This window comes from Maniola jurtina, chromosome 6 (assembly GCF_905333055.1).
Source record: "Maniola jurtina chromosome 6, ilManJurt1.1, whole genome shotgun sequence".
Classification (NCBI taxonomy): Eukaryota; Metazoa; Arthropoda; class Insecta; order Lepidoptera; family Nymphalidae; genus Maniola; species Maniola jurtina.
The window spans coordinates 8614766-8634601 of record NC_060034.1 but is presented as its reverse complement, the minus strand read 5'-3'; the positions used below and the strand labels follow the sequence as shown (position 1 = coordinate 8634601).

The window sequence follows — 19836 nt, the reverse complement described above, 5'->3', positions numbered from 1 at the left end:
CTACATATCGAAAAAGTGATATGTTAAAGGTATAATCACAATGCCATTTTAGCTGTATTTTTTTTTGTTCTTTTTATTTATTTATTTAAATAAAGTATTTAAATACCTTACATACTTATTAATATCTATTAAGTCTATGCATCTTACAACATACTCTACAATATTTTATGACGAATTTATAAACTAAGGGCCCAGACACATTCATCACAGTTTGTACATATTATGAAAGGAATGTAACCTTAATTTATATTTTCTAATCATAAAATATTCGCCTTATGAATTATTGTAATCTCGTTCACAAGTCTCATTTTGGTAATATCAACCAATATTAAAACCAGTTTAATAAATGGTATGATCCACTGGAAGGTAGCAATATTATGCAATAGATTAAATTCCTTTTATGCTACCACCATGCATCTGCTTGATAATGTTATATATCCTATGAAGTCCAGCTTCATAATCTATGCCATGGTCAATGTGCCTGCGCCCAGCCCGAAGCCTACGCCTTTGGGGCCGAAGTTTCGACCATAGCATCCACGGCAGTAAATTTCACCATTTGGACCATCATTTAGATTAGTGGAATCCTGTAACAAGGGAAATAAGATTTATAATCAAACCTAGTATGCGCTAGCCTTAAAAATAAAGGCGTTTACATAACTACCTACGGATAGTATTCATATTATAGACAATGGTAATAAATTTAATTTAATTTATTTATTACTACTAATTTATTTTATTTAATTTTTAATTTAATTTAATCAGCTTCCGTGAATTCCCCAGACTGCCAAGTACCTGAGTTCAACTATGTAGTCGCAATAGTTCAACTGCGTCTAAATCCTTTTAAGTGTTGAACTACTGGGAAAAAAGTCTCAGTTCAACAGTTGAACTAATCAGTTGAGGTAATGAGAACGAGCGAAAAATTTCACCAGCATGCAGGTCAACATTGACAACACGCGCATTTCTAAAGTTACCCACTTTCCATCATTATCAACAAAAATGACATTGAAGAACCATTCTTCTCAACCTGACGTTTAATTGTTATTTGTCAATGTCAACTGTCAAGTACTTCAAAATTTGTAGATTTGTAGGTTATGTTGATCGATTTGTAGGTATTTTATTTTGTCAGTAATCTAATTTAAAATTTTCATAAAAATATCAGGGAATAATGAATATGTACATAAAAATTCCGCTATTACATGTTATTTTTACTTTATTCTTAATAACAAACTGTTCGAGTGAATTTACGACAGAAGACTGTGCTTCCCTAGGCTTTATCAAAGCCAACCTCCTCTGTTCTTCCTGTGATCAATTAAAAGATTTTAGTCTAGATCAACTAGTGGAGCATTGCAAGCAATGTTGTCATAATGACGACTCAGCGCCAAAGGAAAAGAAGTACGCCAGAGCAATCCTAGAAGTTTGCACATGTAAATTTCCAGCATATCCCCAAATACAAGCGTTTGTGAAAAGTGACAGACCGGCCAAGTTCCCCAACTTACAAATCAAATATCTGCGTGGATTAGATCCGATCATAAAGCTTCTGGATAAGGATGGTATTGTAAGAGAAACGGTGGCTATTGAAAAATGGAATACTGACTCAGTTGAAGAATTTCTTAACACACATCTCTTAAAAGAAGAAGATGATGACCGCAGGTTTTTAAAAACTAATCTCATATAGTTATTGTAACTATTTCAGAGATTAATTTAATTGCATAACCATACAAACTGGTTAAAAGGATTTCTCAGCATTCCAATAAAATTTTAAAAATGATCAGTACCTAACTTTATTAAAGAATAGTTTGTATTTTTTTTAAACTACTCACTTTTTTATTCAAATCATTTAATATATAATTTTTGTGATCAATTAACTATGTATGTATTTATTTTGAAAACTTTCCAGTGGGAACTTGGACATTTTGTAAAATGATTATGAATTTTTGTAAAAATATGCAATATAATTAATATGATTTTATTCTGAAGATGTTTTATTTTACTGTAACAACTTTTTTTTTGATCATAAAGTGCAGACAGCAGTACTCTTATAAGATTACAACCTAACCTATGAGGGAAATTGTAACAATGTGAATGATTTTGAAATAATGTAGATGGTATCTTTTGACATAAGTACTAATAATTATGTTTTATTAAAATTGAAACGAAAAATGCGAATAATTTTGAAATAATTAAATGGTAGTTTTTGACATATTAATTGTAATTATTTATGTAGTCAAAGATAGGTCAAAAGGTTTCTAGTGATATCTTGTTGCTTTATGAATACTCCTAACAATGTCCTAACTAGCCTCCTAACAAGCAAATGTGATGTCAGTTGGGTTATTTTGTTACATTTCAATAGAATAAGAGCATTTTCAATGAAAGCTCTCAGTTGGCTTGATTTCTTCCAACATCTTGAATAATTATTATCGTCATATTTCAACAAATTACAATATTAAACTATAGTTATAAACCTTCCTCTTGAATCATTCTAACTATTGATGTAAAACAGCATCAAAATCCATTGTGTAGTATAAAAGGCTAGGGCTTACAGAGGAACAGATGGCGGGAAGTGGCTTTGTTTTATAATTTATATACTAATTGTAGAGATATGAACTGCTTAGGTTACTTACAAGAGATCTGTGGCAGTCTGCACATGCGAAGCACCGTTTATGCCATAAGCCATTCTTTGAATTCATCTGTTCAGCAGCATATACAGGGAAACCACATCGTTGGCATCCCTTACCCTTGGCCGCCTTTTGTCCAGTGAATGGCATCTGTTCCATGCTGTGGAAAAGATTGTAAATAATCTTGAGTATTTATAGGTCTATGGTAAACTTGTGATAGAACTCTTGCAAGATTTTCACTAATTATTCTAATCCTATTCGGTGGATCTAGAAATTGAAATTTTGCATATAGATAACATATCGTATGAATTAACATAACACGATTTAATATGGTAGCTAGACAATAGAAACGTGCTGAAGATCGTCACTGCCGTAATTACTGTTCACGCATTATTGCAGCTCGCCTGATGTTCCCGAAAAATGCGCCTTTTGCCACCCTTCCATCTCTAGGGACTCCCTAAATTCTTGAGATAGGTATTGTGCTATTTTAACAAATGCTTCAAGTCCACTGCATGGCCAGCGTAAGAATACCACGTTGTAGGTACATAGAACTTACTATGTGATGGCTGGCTCGCTGTCGGTGGAGACTAGTGTAGGTGCGTGTCCGTAACCGAAGCCTCTGGGACCGAAGAGCTTAGCGTAACACGCGCGGCAATGGATTTCCTTGTCGGGGCCGTCGCACGCTAGCATCGAGTCCAAGGGCCGGTGGCATTCGGCGCAGTTGAAGCACTTCTTGTGCCACATCTACAAATAAAAATAATGTTGCATGATAGAAGTTATATTATAAAACTAAACTCTTCTGCTTTCAACTTGCGTTATACCAGGCTGCGTTAAACTAGACGCATACGCTAACTACACAAATGGAATGGCTGTGCGCATGCCTCATGTTCGCTGGCAATAGCACATCATGTGGCAATAGCGCATGCATCAAACCCTGTGATGCACGCACTCTCTTGCATCCTCTACCTTGATTGTAATTCACACGGAACATGTTAGTTAGAATTGGTAGATCTTGGTTGGATTGCGATCTTTGAGTAACGATGGTAGTAGGTATCTCATCTATTCCTAAGCGTTAGAACAAAACCTAATATCTAGAGCTCCATATCTATTTATTTTGTGTCTATACTCTTTCCCGTCCAACTTTAGCGTAAAACTTATGCCTTAGGTACGACAATAGGCCAATGGGTGGGATTCAAACCTACGGCTTCACGGATTTTAGTTCGGGTTCGGGTTTAAAATAAATATTGATGTAGGTGCGTAGTAAAATTAATACCTATTTAAGTAACTATTATACTTACAGTTCCTTTAGCCAACTGTTGTTCCGCCGCAAACACCATTCCACCGCATCGTGGGCAGCCCTGACCTTTGGGCGCCTTGATGCTGGTAGTATCTGGGTTGTAGAATGGACGGTTGGCAGAAATCTCATCCTCGCTGAAAAAAGACAAACATTATTAAAAAATTCCGCACAGCTCAATATGAGTTCTTCCAGAGACGTGTTTAATAGATCGATAAAGTTGGTAGATAGTTTTTATTTACAGTAAGTACCTACCTACAGTAGGTATTTTCAAAAAACATGAGTTAGTTTGAATGATTTATACAATTCAGTAGCGTGCACTCCATAAGTAGGTATTTTATAAAAAACACTGCCTATCCAAAGATTTTTGAAATTAAGTAATTTTAACCGACTTGATTTCCCATTTTGATTGACTTATGGTAGGTAGGTACGTATCTGTAGCGTTCTTTACATTATATGTATAACGTAAGTGAGCATTAAGAAGGTATTTTGAAAAATATATCCATTATCTACAGCTAGCAAAGATAAGATTGTAGGTAGATAGTATAGGTATTAAATTGATAGGTCATGGAACTTACGATAAACCGTCGGTCTGAAGGAAACCGGAGCCGCAAGCGAAGCCGTAACCGTGAGGACCCCATTTCTTTCCGTAGCAAGTTTTGCAGTAGACTTCACCATCAGGTCCGTCGCAGGCGAGTATAGAGTCCAAGGTCTTAGTGCAGTCGCGGCATTTAAAGCACTTGCGATGCCATTCACGACCCTTAGCTAAGACTTGCTCTGCGGCATATACAACGCCTCCGCAGCGCGGGCAGCCTTTGCCCGGTGGCGCCTGGATAGCGGCAGTATCGATCACCGTAGTCCTGGGTGCCTGCTCACTGTATAACGAAGAAAGGACTTTGCTTATTTGTCAGGCTCAAAATAAATCCTGAAATTCGTCTTAAATACGAATAAATTACGAAGATAATCATCTTGTAAGGTTTCCATGGTCAGTATATTACAGTTTTATCGTGTCGTAGGTATTTAAAGAGCATTGACATAATATGCCATATGGTATAGAAATACGGTCACGGTTATCCTATTTAAGTATCGTGTCGCAAATAAAGTATCTCACGATTATGCAATTGTTGTAATGAAGGATACATGCCTACGTAAACTAAAAATAAAGAAGATAAATGTGTAGAATCTCCATTGGATTAAATAAGTAGATAGGTATGTTGTAAGAGAGCGTGGCCAGTCTCGCCTGTATTAAAATTAGTTCGTTCGAGAACGGACACCGCGTTCTATTTTCACGTTGGCACATTGCCATTTCGTGTTTGTAATATAAGTTGTTTTTATGAAAGTGAAGTGATGGAAATAACCTAAACCTGTCTGTAACCTGAGATGATAATACCTACGTGACACGTGATAGGTATCCAACTAAAATTTAGATACTTCACTCGTGTGGTAGGTAATGGTGCCTATATCAAGAGTTAAATATTACCATTTCTATAGATTAAATAATAGGTAAATGATGTATAGGTTGGTACCTATCATAATAATTTAAATAAATCAAGCTATTTAGAAAAACTAGTAGGTATAGGTGGGTAATCACTATTTAAAGTTACTTAATTAGAATCAGACGTTAATAAAATCAAGATAAAAGTAAATATCAGGTAACAAAAGCGTTAAAGGACAAAAATATTTAAGAAGCCGGTAAAAAAGTTTTCAGTCTAGGTTAATAATTGAGTTAACATGCTAAACGTACCTAGACATATTTTTAAAGAGTAGGTAGGTAGAAAAAATAAAATCTACTGAGTTTTGGACAACTTTGAAAAAATATATTAATTTGTTTGATCTTACAAGGCGTTTAATGACAGTCTTAATAACCCATCAGGGAAACTAGGTCTCAACTATTACAACGCAGAAACTTGAAGTAAAATTCATTGAACTTCCTGAACAGAAATCAAAAGGTCAACATAGCTTTGATTATACACATAACATTAGATAGAGGGCACCAAGTAAATATTGGTAACAAACAGTTTTATGCTTAATGCAAAAATTATAATCTAGTTCTAGTAGCCACATCAGGTGGACATAACGACCTTTCAGTAGGTAAATGATACCATATTCTTCTAATAATGATCTATATTTTATTCAAGGTACCATTCAAAACCAAAAGCAAAGAAGCGTTAATAAAACCATAATGCACTTGTTGATGCAAGAATTTGCTATTCAGGACAAACAGAACTTATGCTCTCACCAGGAAAACCTTTAAAAATCTAATCGACTTTTAAGAATTTCTTACCCATTGGCGTAAGGATCACTCTGCAAAACTCCGGCTCCCTTGCCATAACCATATCCTTTAGGCCCAAACTTCTTTCCATAACATACTATAGAGAAAAAAAGACTTATTATTATCATAAACATACATGGACCGATCATGCTGTGCAAGAATATTAATAAGTAGGTAGGAATTTATCTCAATCATACTTAGATAATGCTTTAGAGAACACAAGGGGGATACAAAATTTAAATACAAAAATAAATCAATAAAGTTGGTAAGGATTTAATACTGTTACAGATGGTTAGTTTTCAGAGCAAGAAATTTTGCTAAATTTGGATAAAGGAACAAACCTTTGCAGTAAATATCTTTGTCTGGGGCTTCGCAACAGTTGGTCGAGTCCAGCCGCTTTTCACATTCGCCGCATTTGAAGCACTCCTTGTGCCACCCCTGGACATACATTCAACAATGAGGGTACATGGGGCCGTCATGCAAGGGACTCGGGTACACGTAGTTATCACTGTGATACTTTGTGTTAACACCAAAACCGGTGAAGGATTTACTCGTGCGTTGGAAACTGGTTGTTTAAATACCTCGACAATATATTTCTTTATCTGGTCCATCACAATGTATTATGGAATCAAGTTGTTTGTGGCAAATAAGGCAATTGAAGCATCTCATGTGATATCCCTACGATACAAAATTTTGTTGTTATTGTATGTTAGGTATTATGTGATGTTACTCTTTTCTGTCATGGCAAGTAACTACCTATAGATAAGTATAGCGCATAACTGAGTAGGCTCCTGTGGCAGAGGAGCGGTGCGGGAGGGGTGATAGTTGTCACAAGTTGACGAATCCTTGAGCTCTCGCGTCACGTCATCACAGCCTCCCACACCGCTTCACTACCGCCGGAACCTACTCAGTTATACGTCGTTATTTTTGTAGTTATGATGTCGGTTGATGTAGTAATCAATTTTTTAAGGTTTTTAAAGCTGTTGAACTGCAGCTCACACCGAATGTATAAAAACCAGGTCAAGACTAACCTTGAATAATAATATAATAAATAAATTAATTGAGGAGCTTGCGAACAAAGCGGTGTAAATATACGTCTGATCAAATAATTTTGTATGTAGGTACTCTTGTAGAGTTTTTGGCCCACTGAATACAAATTTGAACTCATTTCCAAACAAAACAGTCTAAAAGTGTGCTAAAATTGAGCTCAAAGTTCATGATTTTAATCACTGAATACAAACTTGAACTCATTTTCAAGAAAAGCAGCAAGGGACTGTGCTGAATTTTAGTCCGAAGTTCGTAACACCTTACACCTCACAGTAAAGTTTTTACAGTTTTCATTAAGTTCTTGCTCCTCCTTTAAAAAATGATTTCGCGCAATTACATTGATCAATTTCTTCGACGGCTCACCAGCTCCCTTATTATACGTTAGTTTAAGAGAAGGCTTTATGGTACTGAAGAACCTTACCCGTCCGCGAGCCAACATCTGTTCAGCAGCGTACACATAGCCGCCACAACGGGGACAACCTTGCCCAGGCGGAGCCTTCGCTATCATACGTGGCTCCATACAGGCTCCATTCATGCGTACGGTGGTCCTGTACATATACACTACATTATCGACTGCTCACCAGACACCGGGTCGGTCGTGCGACAATGTAAGAAGAAATGTTAAAAGCCTATTGGGCGCCAGAGCTTTCTAGTACCCCTATACTTATACAAACTCTGTCACACAAATAGTAGCGAAGCTAATGAGGCCGGCGGCGCACCTCCGCCGTAATGGGAGAAGGTAAGTGCTCCCTACCGCCCGCACCGTCCCGGCCCGTCAAGCCTCGCTACATACAACATGTCTTATCAGAGGGCGCTTTCCTTATCCCATCACATAAACTGGCTTCGATTAAGGCAAATACAAGCATTAGATGGTTAGTTTGGATCAGTGGCGGAGAAAGTTACGTAAAGTATGAAAGAGAGTCATTGTACACATGCGTATGTGGTGCGTTTCGAGCATTTGCGAGGCCGTGCATAGGCTTTTATAAGTTGGGTTCTCACCGTTGCTCTGTTGTTTTCGGATCGCCCCGGTCGCGAGGGAAGGTAACTCAGGGGAAGGAGCGCGTCGAGCCGGAGTGAGTCGGCGCCGTACGGGTGGGACTCACCCTGGTCTCGACGCGTCCCCATTCAACAATAACTCGGGAATGGTAGTCGACTCTTTTATTATATTTTTTTATAAATTATTATATATAATTAGACCGATAAACAAAATAAATTAAGCCATAGCGAATAAATAATCCTAACTAAAGTAATTTAAAGTACAGCGGCGATCGCGTAGCACCGCCGTGGCCGAGATGCGTGTCGGCGTCCCGCTAGCTCTGCTGGGGCAGCTCGCGCTCAATTCCTGTTGCGACATAAACGGAGACTGGTCATGCAGTGTCGGGCAGCGTATAATGTACAGCCGATCGCGCACTTTCTGCTATGTGAGATTATGTACACGCGGTTAATGTTGTTACGTACGGCCCGAAGGCTGGTCGAATTATTGACCTTAGATAAGGAAAGACCCTCAGAGGCGCGGGCGGCGGGAGTTTATGTATGATCGGTACTCACTGGCCATCAGCCTTTAGGTGTTCTCCGGCATCCATGGATAGGCAGCCAGCACCTCCACCGAAGCCATAGCCTTTTGGTCCGAATTTACGTGCGTGACACATTTTGCAGAAAAGTTCACCTTCGTGTTCTGTGCAGTTAGTGGAATCCAGCAATTTCTGGCACAGACCTGTGTACAAATCATACAATTAGCTATTGTAACTGTTTCTGCTAGAATAAAACACCACTTTTTAGCAGGGAGCAGACATTAAAAAGTATCTAGATTCAGTTAGCTGAATTTGTCAGTCAGTGTACCTAAGTACAAACATACCTAATTACTTAAGTACAAGTTTTTACGTTGAAAGACGTGTTATTACAGAGCTAGATATTATTTTACTAATTCATCCATGAACTAAGCCTACTTTCAAGAAGAAACGTAAACTTTGTTTTTCACCATAAAAGACTACCAACTAAACCTCCCAGTAGTTAAAAGCTAAGCTAAGAGCCCTAAGGTAGGTTAATAAAGTGAGAAAAGTTACTTTTTTAAACCTAGTAGAACCCTACACTATTATTGGATAACCAATATTTTCGGCTGATACTGAAGCACCCTAACGTCTTTAAGTTTTATCTTGGGCATACTTTTATCTTATTTAGTGTTGAAAAAATTAGGATGTTGCCCTTACATGACTTAATGCTTATTCTGTCCTTATCTATCGGACTCAAACCATTAATTTTGCACTGGTTTTTAAAAGATACCATTTTTTACATTCCTCCTGAAAAGATTCGCAAAAGCTACTTAACTTTTGCATGCGTTTTCTCAAATTTAAATTGACATTTCAGTCCCATTTTTTTCTCGTGAAACTTATTATATTTTAACATCAAACATTTTATAAAAATCTGCCCAGTGCGCGTCAGACTCGCTCACGAAGGATATCTTACCATCGTACGAGTACAAGAAATCTCAAACCAGTATATACCTAGGTAATGAAAATGTATCCAAAAACTGTACAGCACTACAAGTTAATGCCGGACAGCACCATCTTGATGTGATTTAGTAGGTCAACTAATAATTAGGTAGTGTCACACTAAGTGACATAGGTTTTTATTCCCCCGAATTGACAGACAGACAACCAACGAAGTGTTTTTATAAGGGAAGTGACCTTTTCCCCTTTTGAGGAACGGCACCCTAAAAAAATCCCTATTTTATCTAAATGTCATTTCTAAAAATGTATAAACATAGCACGTGCTAGTCATCGAGTTACACTTATAGAACTTTAGAGATTTTGTCATCCTTTTCACTAAAATTTGTTGTGTAGTTATGTATTCATGATTACTATCGCAATCTGAACCCACTGTGGAGCGATATCTTCTCTAAGCCCTTGTTCATCATGAAATTAGAGTCATATTCTCATAAAAATATAGAGTGAGTAAAAACTTAGGTACAATTTTCCTAGACCGGGATGTCATAGATCCCCACAACCAACATCCACACGTGTATTCAACGTCAATGCGTGGTGAATCGATCAAAAAGATGTATCTAACAGTAAAAATATACTCTGTGGTACAATCCTGCGCACACACAAATAGAGATATTAAGAAAACTTTACGCTATGGAGTGCTCCAGCACCTCATGTGGGGTTTTTACTTTCTATCTATAGGTAAATCCCAATTAACCTTATATATTGTGATATGTATCAATAGGAATTTTCATACTTACTATCTTCTAAGATAAACCTACTACGATCTCTCGTTTACTTGAAAAGGTAGGTATAAAAAACTTTCGACAGTTTTTGATTATGGTTCATTTATCATTATAGTTGATTCAAAACCTATTCCATTTCCTTTCGTTTTCCCTAAATTTTCCCCAAATATAAGTAAGTACCTAAAATAACAACAAAAACACATAGCTTGTACCTTTCTAACCAACAACTAAAAATCAAAAAAATATTTATCTCATACTAGTTACTTTATTAATTTGTCATCCAGATGAATATTAAGTATGGATATTGAAAAACTTTTATGTTTTGTACAAGATCATTTTCAATAATTTTAAGATATCAAATTCAAATCACGTGAGATAGTCCAAGTGACTGATCTTCTGATGACTTGTGGTTATGAAGGAAGCTGTGTTTGAGTTGAGAAACTTTTTTTTGATTATGAAAACGTGAATCTGGTGTCAAGACCTTATAAGTAAAATATGGTTCCGATGGTAACGTGCTTATTTATTGCAGTTTATCATATTGACTGTGAACTGGCAACATGGCCTATCTCAATTTTTTCACTCTACACTGGCAAGCACTTACTATTACGCTGAAGGAAACACGTGTTTCCCTTCATCCTGTAAAGTTTTACAAGATGGTGCCGGTCGCTAAGTCATCGTGGATACAGATATGTATCCACAAATATGTATGTAGGTATGTAGGTAGGTATGTAGGTAGGTATGTTTAATAACCCGTACCTACTCGGTCATTGTGGTAGACTATGGCCTAAAACCTTCTCATTTTGAGAAAAGACTCGTGCTCAGTAGTGAGCCGGCGATGATGATATGTGTATTTAAAAAGAGAAACTGACTAAATGACACACAGGAAACTGTCATATTAAAGTACAGCTAAGCCGAACGGTGCGCTGGGTCTCGAAACTTGAGCGAAGCCATTTTATGAGGTACTTACCACACTTAAAGCACATCTTGTGCCATTTGAGTCCACCGGCGACTCGTTCTTCTGCCGCGTATACGGACTTGCCGCACTTCGGGCACTTAGGGTTGTCTGCGGGTTTGAAAGGCATTGTGCTTGCTTAACTTATCCTGGAAAAGAAATTTTTATTTTTGAATAAAAATATCACAAGTTTTATCCGAACAATTCCTATGAAGCCTGGCTGGCAATTAACCATAGCACGCCTCTCACAACTTCCTAAGGTTGACTGGCAGATAATAATGTATTTGAGCTTTAAAGGCGGCTTACGTATGTTGTGCATACAAGAAAAAAAATTTACTGCAACAAACGGTTTCAGACAATTAAGTTACAACATTTACAAATTAATGTAGGAACTTTTATATTTTTTAATCCTTGTCACTGTGCATTTATCTATCACGAACTTTGTAAAACTTTTTAATTTACACGTTACGTCACTGTTTTAGCAACACACAACTTAGTGCCAGAATAAAACATCATTGAATCATTGACAAAATTTATTGTAATTGTTGCATTCATTGGCTGAAATCCAAGTCGGCTGCATCACATTAACTGTCACTTGAACACATGCACCGAATAAAGATATTACATGTATATATAAGCTTTATAAGGGCTGATTCCAAATAATATAGATTTTCATGTAAAGAACGCGCGGAACTTTGGGCGGGCGGCGCGTGGGTAGTGCTACGGCACTCCTAATTTGGGGCGTCCAGGTAAAGTTACGCCACTGGAGCGGTAATGCAACGCTATAAATAGACCGCTTAAGGAAGAAGCCGTAAATCACTCGCGATTAGGTTAGGTTTTGTTAGGATATGTCACTTTCACCAGTCACGGACCTGTTCGTCGTGTCGCTACGAGAGTCGAGCTCCCGATTCGCGTATACAGTGCAGGGCTGATGCCTAGACTGCGGTGCGCGGAGGTCGAATGATGCGCGAGGGCAACCGGCCACCGTAGTCTATGCCGAGTTGCACACGGCCCCAGTGGAGGGGCGTCCGCGCCGCCCTCTCCTGCCGCCCTCGCCCTCCACGCTACCTCTCTCCATCACCCAACAGACCACCAGAACCCATCATCATCTACTGGATCTGAAGCAGCGAAAGCTGTTTAAATCTGCTCAATCGGGTGTAGACTTAGTTCAAACTTTACGTTCTCACGAAAACTTTGAATAAATCATAACAAACTGGAGCGAAGGTCTTTAAAATGTAAACATTGTCTTCGTCAATACGTATCCGGATATTATATTTGAATAACAACATTGAATAGCTTAGCAATATACCTACAATTTTCTACTAGATGACACCTACGACTTCGTCTGTTTACTATTTAAGTTTTAACAATCCCGTAGGATCTTTTTAATTTTCCGAGATAAAAGTACATGTCCTATGTTCGTCTCAGCTCCCTATCGTTTCGTGAAAATCGGTTAAACCTACCTACGTATAGGTCGTGAAAAAGTAACAGATAGACAAACACACTTTAGTATTTACAATATAAAAATGGGCTTGCTCATTTTTTGCGCAACGGATCAGCCTGGCTGTCCAGCGTGGAAATGCAGCCAGTATTCTTGGCACCATTCCACGTGGTCATGATTTATATAGAAATTAGATAAGACTAGCTTTAAGTTTTGTTGTAATAATTTCAAGTATAGATTTAACCTACGAGTGTCTCTCTAAGTGGTCCCAGGGTAGTCCTTGAACGCCTTCAGTAAGTGTTAATTTACTTTTGTTGTAATTATTTATATCTTCCATATATTTAATGGTTACATCTACCTAGATTTATTAAAGAGTTTTATATCCTAAAAACAGAAGTTCGCCGACATAGAAATCTAGAAATCTTCATCTGAGCATAATTTTATCATCGTAGAACTACTTGACCCGCCCGGCTTCCCGGTGTTTAATTAAGTACAATCCACATCCATAAATGCGAAACTGTGTCTTGCTGTCTGCTAGCTTTTCAAGACCCAACAGTTTAACCGATTGGTACACAGTTAGCTTACATGACGGGGACAGACATAGGATAAAAACTCTTTGATTTTCCTGAATAAAAGTTGAAGAAAAGATAATAAAACATATATGTAAATCGGTTAAATTGACGGGCCTTTAAGAATTCCGTAGGAACTCTTTGATTTTCCGAGATAAAAAGTAGCCGTCCTCTGGATCAAACTAATCAACATCGGTTAAACTGTTGGGCCGTGAAAAGCTAGCAGACAGACAGAGAAACACACTTTCGCATTAATGATCTTACTAGCGATGCGCCCCGGCACTCGTATGTCATTCAGGAAGAATGCAGTTTTCTATCGGTAAAAGAATTTTCAAATTCCCTTCAGTAGTTCCAGAGATTACTTCCTAGAAACAAACTTACAAACTTAATTAAAACCTCTTTATAATATTTAGGTATATTTAGTATAGAATAAGTACATATGGAGTCCACGCTGTAACATATCGAACTCGTCAATCTCAAGATTATCTGCATAGTTACCTGATGCTTGTAGGTACCTACTATCGATTTCTGTACTCGAGTGTCTAGCAGTATTTACCTATACTTTATTTTACTGAGATTAATTTAAAACTAAACATCGGAAATTAAATTGCGACAGGTAGGTAATTATAGGTAGGATCCTACCTACTTACCTATAATTTGATAGATAAGTAGTCATTTTATTATTAACAGTGTTCTTTTTTACTTGAGTGAACTTCAATCTTACCTCAAGTTAAAGTTATTTACTTATGTTAATTATGTATTCTGAGCTAAGGCAGGGTGATAATGAAGGTAGTGTAGTTTACAACTGGATGTTTGACCAACTTTGACGGTCCTTGCCATTCAACTCCCTGCAGCATGCCTTACAGAGCACTTTAAGCTCTCTTTAGTCAGTACAGCTTATTAAAAATACTTTTAGAGGCCACATAATATGGCCAGACCAGTGGCTGAGGATCCGTTAATCTATCCTAAGATTAGATATAAAAATCCAAAACATTTAAAGATTAAAGTTAAAGAATGTTTAGCAAAGAAATTTTTCTATTTGACGAACCATGACTCACATTCCAAATTCAGACTCATTGTACAAAAATATACCGGCAACGTGTTTGAATCACAATTTTGGCAGGTTCATACGTAAGTGAATCGACAATGACCAATGGTAGCTGGCATTTTTATTTTTACATGTAGACGAAAGCGAATCAGTGATAATGTAAGGGCGTGCACTCACCAGGACAGAAATAGTCAACAAAATACTTAGTAGGTACCTTTATTACGTACACAATTAACTCGGGCGCATCATAAACTATCTGCCAACACACACCTGCCTAGCTATTAATATTTTTCACGATAATAACGGCGTGAGTTCATTTTACATAAAAGATCTAGGTAAGTATTTAAGTACTACAAAATTGTACGGTTTGGGACAAAAATTGTTGTATTTCTAGCATCCAAGATTTCTAGTTGTATAGAGGTGAGTTCAATATTAAATCGCGAGAGGTGATATGGAAACTTAAAATCTTAAAATTTCGTTATTGCCTACAATTTGTAACGTTGACAACTTTTTATTTTTACATTTGATACAATCTTGGGTTCATTTGAAAAACAACAGCTTCGTCCTTCAGTCATGATTTTGTTTTTTAAGTTCCACATATTATAATTCATAATATTTACTCTCAAACTTGGTTTTTCCTGCATTTCTATAAGTACCTATTTGTTTTTATTTCTGTATTTAATATTATATATTTTAATTAATAGTACAAATAAAACAAAACAACGTAGGTTGTTATTTTAAAGATAATAGGTAATAGAAATCTAGATGAGCTAAACAGATATCAATTATATTAATATCACTTTAACAAACATAAGGTTTAGATCAAGTCCAGAAACGCGATGTAGGTATATTCCGAAAACATACATCGTGGTTAATGTTTAGTTTTACAAGGTTATCTAGATGGTAGATAGGTATAAACGTACCTGCAGACCTATCCATAATAATTCTAATCAACGACGTAATCATGGTCACTTGTGTTCCTTTTATGGGCAACCTCGGTTACTCCATTATACAGTGTAAATAAATTCATCCACACTACCTACTTTTATTCTTTTAATGTTAAATTATTTAGCAACCGCCGAGTTTCTTGCTGGTTCTTCTCGGAATCAGTAATAGATGCCTTTCACGATTCAAAAGTAAGTAGGTACCTACTTGTAAAAGTTTAGTTGAATAAAAAAGATTTTTATTTATATTTATTAATTTAGGAATGAGTTTTACAAATTCGTGAAGAGCACATTATGAGTAACTGGACCAAATTCCTCAATGCTTGAAGACGAAGGTATTTAACCAGTGTGTACTTCCCGTCCTCACATCGTATGATGCAGAAACGTGTACACTGACAAACGTCCACAAATTCAAAGACTATCAGCGAGCTATGGAGAGAGCCAGGCACCGTTAGGAGTTTACCCAAGGGGTAAGATCTGAAATGAGAAGATCCGCAGTAGAACCAAGGTCAGCGACAAACCATTATCAAGCTGAAGTGTCAGTGCGCAAGCCATATTGTCTATCATAGAGGCGATGGCCGTTGCAGCTGAAAAGTCCTAGACTGATCTTATATAAAGAAACGTAGCGTGAGATGCCCCCCAGTATGATGAACCGACGATATAAAGACGCTGGCGAGAAGAGGCCGGATGAGAATGGCTAAGGACCGGTATGTGATAGAGCTCTTTAGGGAAGGCCTATGTCCAACAGTGGACGACCACTGGCTGATGATGTTGATGATGACGGATCAAAAAAACGGTTTTTTCAAAAAAATTAAAAGTCAAAATCTATCATTGTCACACAAGAAAATATCAGACATTCAAACAAACGAAAATGAACCAAGTCTAAGATTGTATTTTTGGATAGAAAAGTCATATGTTCAATGAATCATCTCTTGGCGACCTGTGTATGTTAGGCACTCATTAGCCATGACTGCAATAATAGCTATCAATCATATGTATATAAGGTAATCCTCGGTATTGTGTACCTACACGATATAGTGACAGCAGTTTCACACACCTGATTGATACGATTGACATTGACGTATTTATCCATATTTCGGGAAATCCCTAATTTTCACGGCATCAACATATACATTATCATCAACCGATAGAAATCCACTCACACGGACATTTAGGTCTCTTATAGGGCCTTCCACATGCCACGATCTTGCGCCGCGTCGCCTAAATCCAGCAGCTACCTATGGACTGCGTGCCCTGCCCACTGCCACTTCAGTTTCGCAACCCGCTGCACTATGTCGGTTACTCTGATTGTTCTGCTGATCGGCTCATTTCTGATTTGATCACGAAGAGAAACTCCAAGCTCCAAGATGTCTCCATCTTGGAGCTAGGAGTTATCCATCTACCGCTGAGTCACTCAGCTTTCTTATGAGTTAATGACCATGTTTCAAAACGACACAATATACGGCAACATTTTACGACATTCAATCCCACACTCAAACAACTTGTATGGTTTTTATGATGGATCTTAACGAGACTTTAGCGTCTCCATCTTTTAACGAACAGTACCTAATTGAAAAAGAGTTGATTTCAATTCAAATCCTAGCTTGAAATCACGTCGGTTAGCAAAACTATACCCGAGCTATGATAAGGTAGAAGATAATATATTATATAAGGTAATATTAATATATTATATTAGGGTATATACTCGTAATAAGCACACGAGGAAGCTCTAAGTATTTAACGTAGTCTACTAAAATAGAAGAAATAAAATCACTACTGTCTAGTAAATGGGAATCTGTTAACTAAAATACCAAGACTGAAAATACCTACTCAATTGTAATTGCTAAAATACTTCATAATCACATGCTTTCAATAAGCATGGTTAGGCAATGATGAAAGAGAAAAGTTGTATTTAAAAAACAGAACCTTCTGTAAAAGTTTACTTCTTGATTTCACTTTCAGTTTATGCGGTGCTATCCTCAAAATGAGAAATGTGAGTCCATCAACACATCGATATTTTCGTATCAAAGTCACTAGAGATAATATTATACATTTTATGCCCGAGAAACTAGGAAAAATGTACCGAAACAAAATTTTGTAAATTCACCGCTGGCAAGGTTTCAAGCCTGTCTGTATCTTGATCGCGCCCCTTTGTACATCGCATTATTTCATCGAGTGATATAAACACCTGTCGAAGTAAAATTACATCATGGGATTTATAAGGTGTTGATGTATTTCCACGTTTTCTGTCTGATTTGTAATTAGAAAGTTCTTGATGTACCTACATAGTTGACGGTAACATCTTCGAATAGAAGCTACAGCAGAAACTCTTCAAAAACTAGCAGACCAATTTTGAAGAACTTATCAGAAAATCCATACGATATATCACATGCTACCGATACTACCGACCACTAGGAAGCTAGGTGGTTACGTTGGACTCCTACTGACTAAAAACCTCACGATTCACGAAGTTTTACCTCGCCGCTAACGAACCAATTACGAGATAGGCAATTCCTTGTAACACCGCCAGCAGATGTCTGCCGATGTAGATTCACCACAGGGGCACTACGTTCCTCCAAACACTGTTAGAGACAGAAAGAAACCACGGCACGCTAACCAACTCGACGACCTTACTGTGAACAACGAAGAGTGAAGAGATCAACCTAATCTAACTTTTCTTAGTCACTTGTAGAAAGAAACCAATTTTAAAATTTTAATGCCCTTAACGTAACCTACCGGGCTATACTTATTTCCAGAAAGAAATCCATATTTATTGAGATAGTATTGGTTACCAAAAAACCTAAATGTAGGTATTCATGATTATAATATGCTAATCGTATTATTACCTAAACAAAGTTATTTTACATAAAAAAAACGGTTATATTAAAACTTTATGTTACAGGAGTGTACAACATTCCAAAGATTAAATAACACTCAGGTGTTTATGGCTCAATCTGCAGGTGTGGTAGATCTCGGAGTAGCGTGGGCCGCTGCTAAAATAATATGGAAACCCTCACGAGCGTCGGTTACTCAGCGAGTCAGCGCTACTGTACTCTTTCGAGTATTACTCACGCAGGCGTCTGTATGTAGCCACTAGCCGCCTACGCCATAGACATCTACCAAAATTATATCACACACCACATAAAGAGAACCATCAAATATTTCCATACTAAATATATACAAAACTTTCTTAGTCACATAAGACACAAATGCGCCTGTTTCCACGTAGTGTAAGAAACATGATTTTTTGCCGTCTATGGTAAAACAAAATGACACTTCTGCAGTGTTGAAGAAATGTTGCAGCACATTTTTTTTGAAAATTTCATTCCACTTACCATACCGTACGATAATTTATGTAAAAAGTAAAAACTATCTAATGTTATTTACCTAAACTACCTGCTAAGGTATCTTTGTTTGTCCCGTATGATTCATCCGATTAACTTTGTACAGTTGTGGTTGGACCTTAACATGCATTGTATGCCAGGCATAAACTAGTTAATCATAAATTACCTACTTTTATAATATTAAAATATATTATATAATAAAACCATTTAATTTATCTACAGTCCAAGTCTCGTGTGTGATCTAGATAATAAAAACCGGTCAAGTGGGAGTCGGATGAGCCTCAATAGCTCAACCGGTAAAGGAGTGGACTGAAAACCGAAACGTCGACGGTTCAAACCCTGCCGGTTGCACTATTTGTCGTACCTACTCCTAGCACAAGCCTGACGCTTAGTTGGAGAGGAAAGCCATGTTAAATGACTAATATTCCCCATAATAATCATTTAACATGGCTAATATTCTTTTTAAAAAAAAAAAAGACTTGCACATGCAGGGTTCTGTACCATACATACAACTATGTATTTTTATTTTATCTTAATTTGAATTTTTTTATTATTTTAGCGGCCACTCTCTGAAAATTTCCACTTTCTACGGTTCATGAGATACAGCCCGCTGACAGATGGATGGACTGCGCTGGCTTTAGTAATATGGTCCCGTTGGCACTCTTAGCGTACGGAACCCTGAAAAGCTAATCTTGCATTACGTGTAACGGATAAATAAATTTTATTTCGCCCACTTCTTAGCATTATATTATGCTGATATAAAAACCCAGTTGGCAAGACGTCCGAAAATCAATTTTTCAAGATCAAGTCTTTGATAGTAATAACATTATGTAACCACTGTAAGGTTTGTTGATATTTAGAAAAAATAAAGTGAGTGCTGGATTTTACATATTTTGAAATTAATTAGAGAAACTGTTTTTCAACTAGCTACTAAAATTGAAATTACTTAATGAAACAATAATTAAATCAAGCAATGACTTCTTTTGTATGTCTAAAAATCCGTCTGTATTTTCTAATCTAAAAAAGGGCTTGGTTCGGAGTATATGAAGGCTGCAAATATTGTTACCATAAATATTGAAGAGAC

At 37.0% G+C, this 19836-nt stretch overlaps 2 protein-coding genes across 8 annotated transcripts; one reads left to right on the top strand and one right to left on the bottom strand.

The window, feature by feature from the left end:
- Positions 1 to 57: 57 nt before the first annotated feature.
- Positions 58 to 12433, bottom strand: LOC123866383 (muscle LIM protein 1-like). 7 transcript variants are annotated; one of them, XM_045907914.1, is made up of 11 exons: positions 12279 to 12433; positions 11422 to 11555; positions 8776 to 8942; positions 7650 to 7772; positions 6523 to 6619; positions 6194 to 6278; positions 4488 to 4784; positions 3914 to 4046; positions 3172 to 3359; positions 2622 to 2775; positions 58 to 584 (listed from the first exon to the last, which is right to left on the bottom strand). In XM_045907914.1, the coding sequence occupies exons 2-11, from the start codon at positions 11534 to 11536 to the stop codon at positions 462 to 464; spliced, it is 1482 nt and encodes a 493-aa protein (XP_045763870.1). In that variant the 5' UTR covers positions 11537 to 11555; positions 12279 to 12433; the 3' UTR covers positions 58 to 461. The 7 variants fall into 7 exon arrangements, 6 of the variants coding, with proteins under 6 accessions (XP_045763870.1, XP_045763869.1, XP_045763868.1 ...); XM_045907913.1 differs by lacking the exon at positions 6523 to 6619 and adding an exon at positions 6763 to 6859 and having other exon boundaries at positions 7650 to 7776; positions 8777 to 8942; XM_045907912.1 differs by having other exon boundaries at positions 7650 to 7776; positions 8777 to 8942.
- LOC123866385 (selenoprotein F) lies at positions 756 to 1969 on the top strand. Its single transcript, XM_045907918.1, has one exon. The coding sequence runs from the start codon at positions 1166 to 1168 to the stop codon at positions 1673 to 1675; it is 510 nt and encodes a 169-aa protein (XP_045763874.1). The 5' UTR covers positions 756 to 1165; the 3' UTR covers positions 1676 to 1969.
- Positions 12434 to 19836: the final 7403 nt, after the last annotated feature.

What these genes read in the sequence shown, in the direction of transcription:
- LOC123866385 (XM_045907918.1), top strand. Translation starts at nt 1,166, where the DNA reads ATGAATATGTACATAAAAATTCCGCTATTACATGTTATTTTTACTTTA.
- LOC123866383 (XM_045907913.1), bottom strand. Translation starts at nt 11,536, where the DNA reads ATGCCTTTCAAACCCGCAGACAACCCTAAGTGCCCGAAGTGCGGCAAG. An exon ending in CACCTAAAGGCTGATGGCCA is followed by an intron (nt 7,777 to 8,776) that starts GTGAGTACCGAT and finishes GTATATGTACAG; the next exon opens with GACCACCGTACGCATGAATG. An exon ending in AGTGATCCTTACGCCAATGG is followed by an intron (nt 4,785 to 6,193) that starts GTAAGAAATTCT and finishes TTCGTTATACAG; the next exon opens with TGAGCAGGCACCCAGGACTA.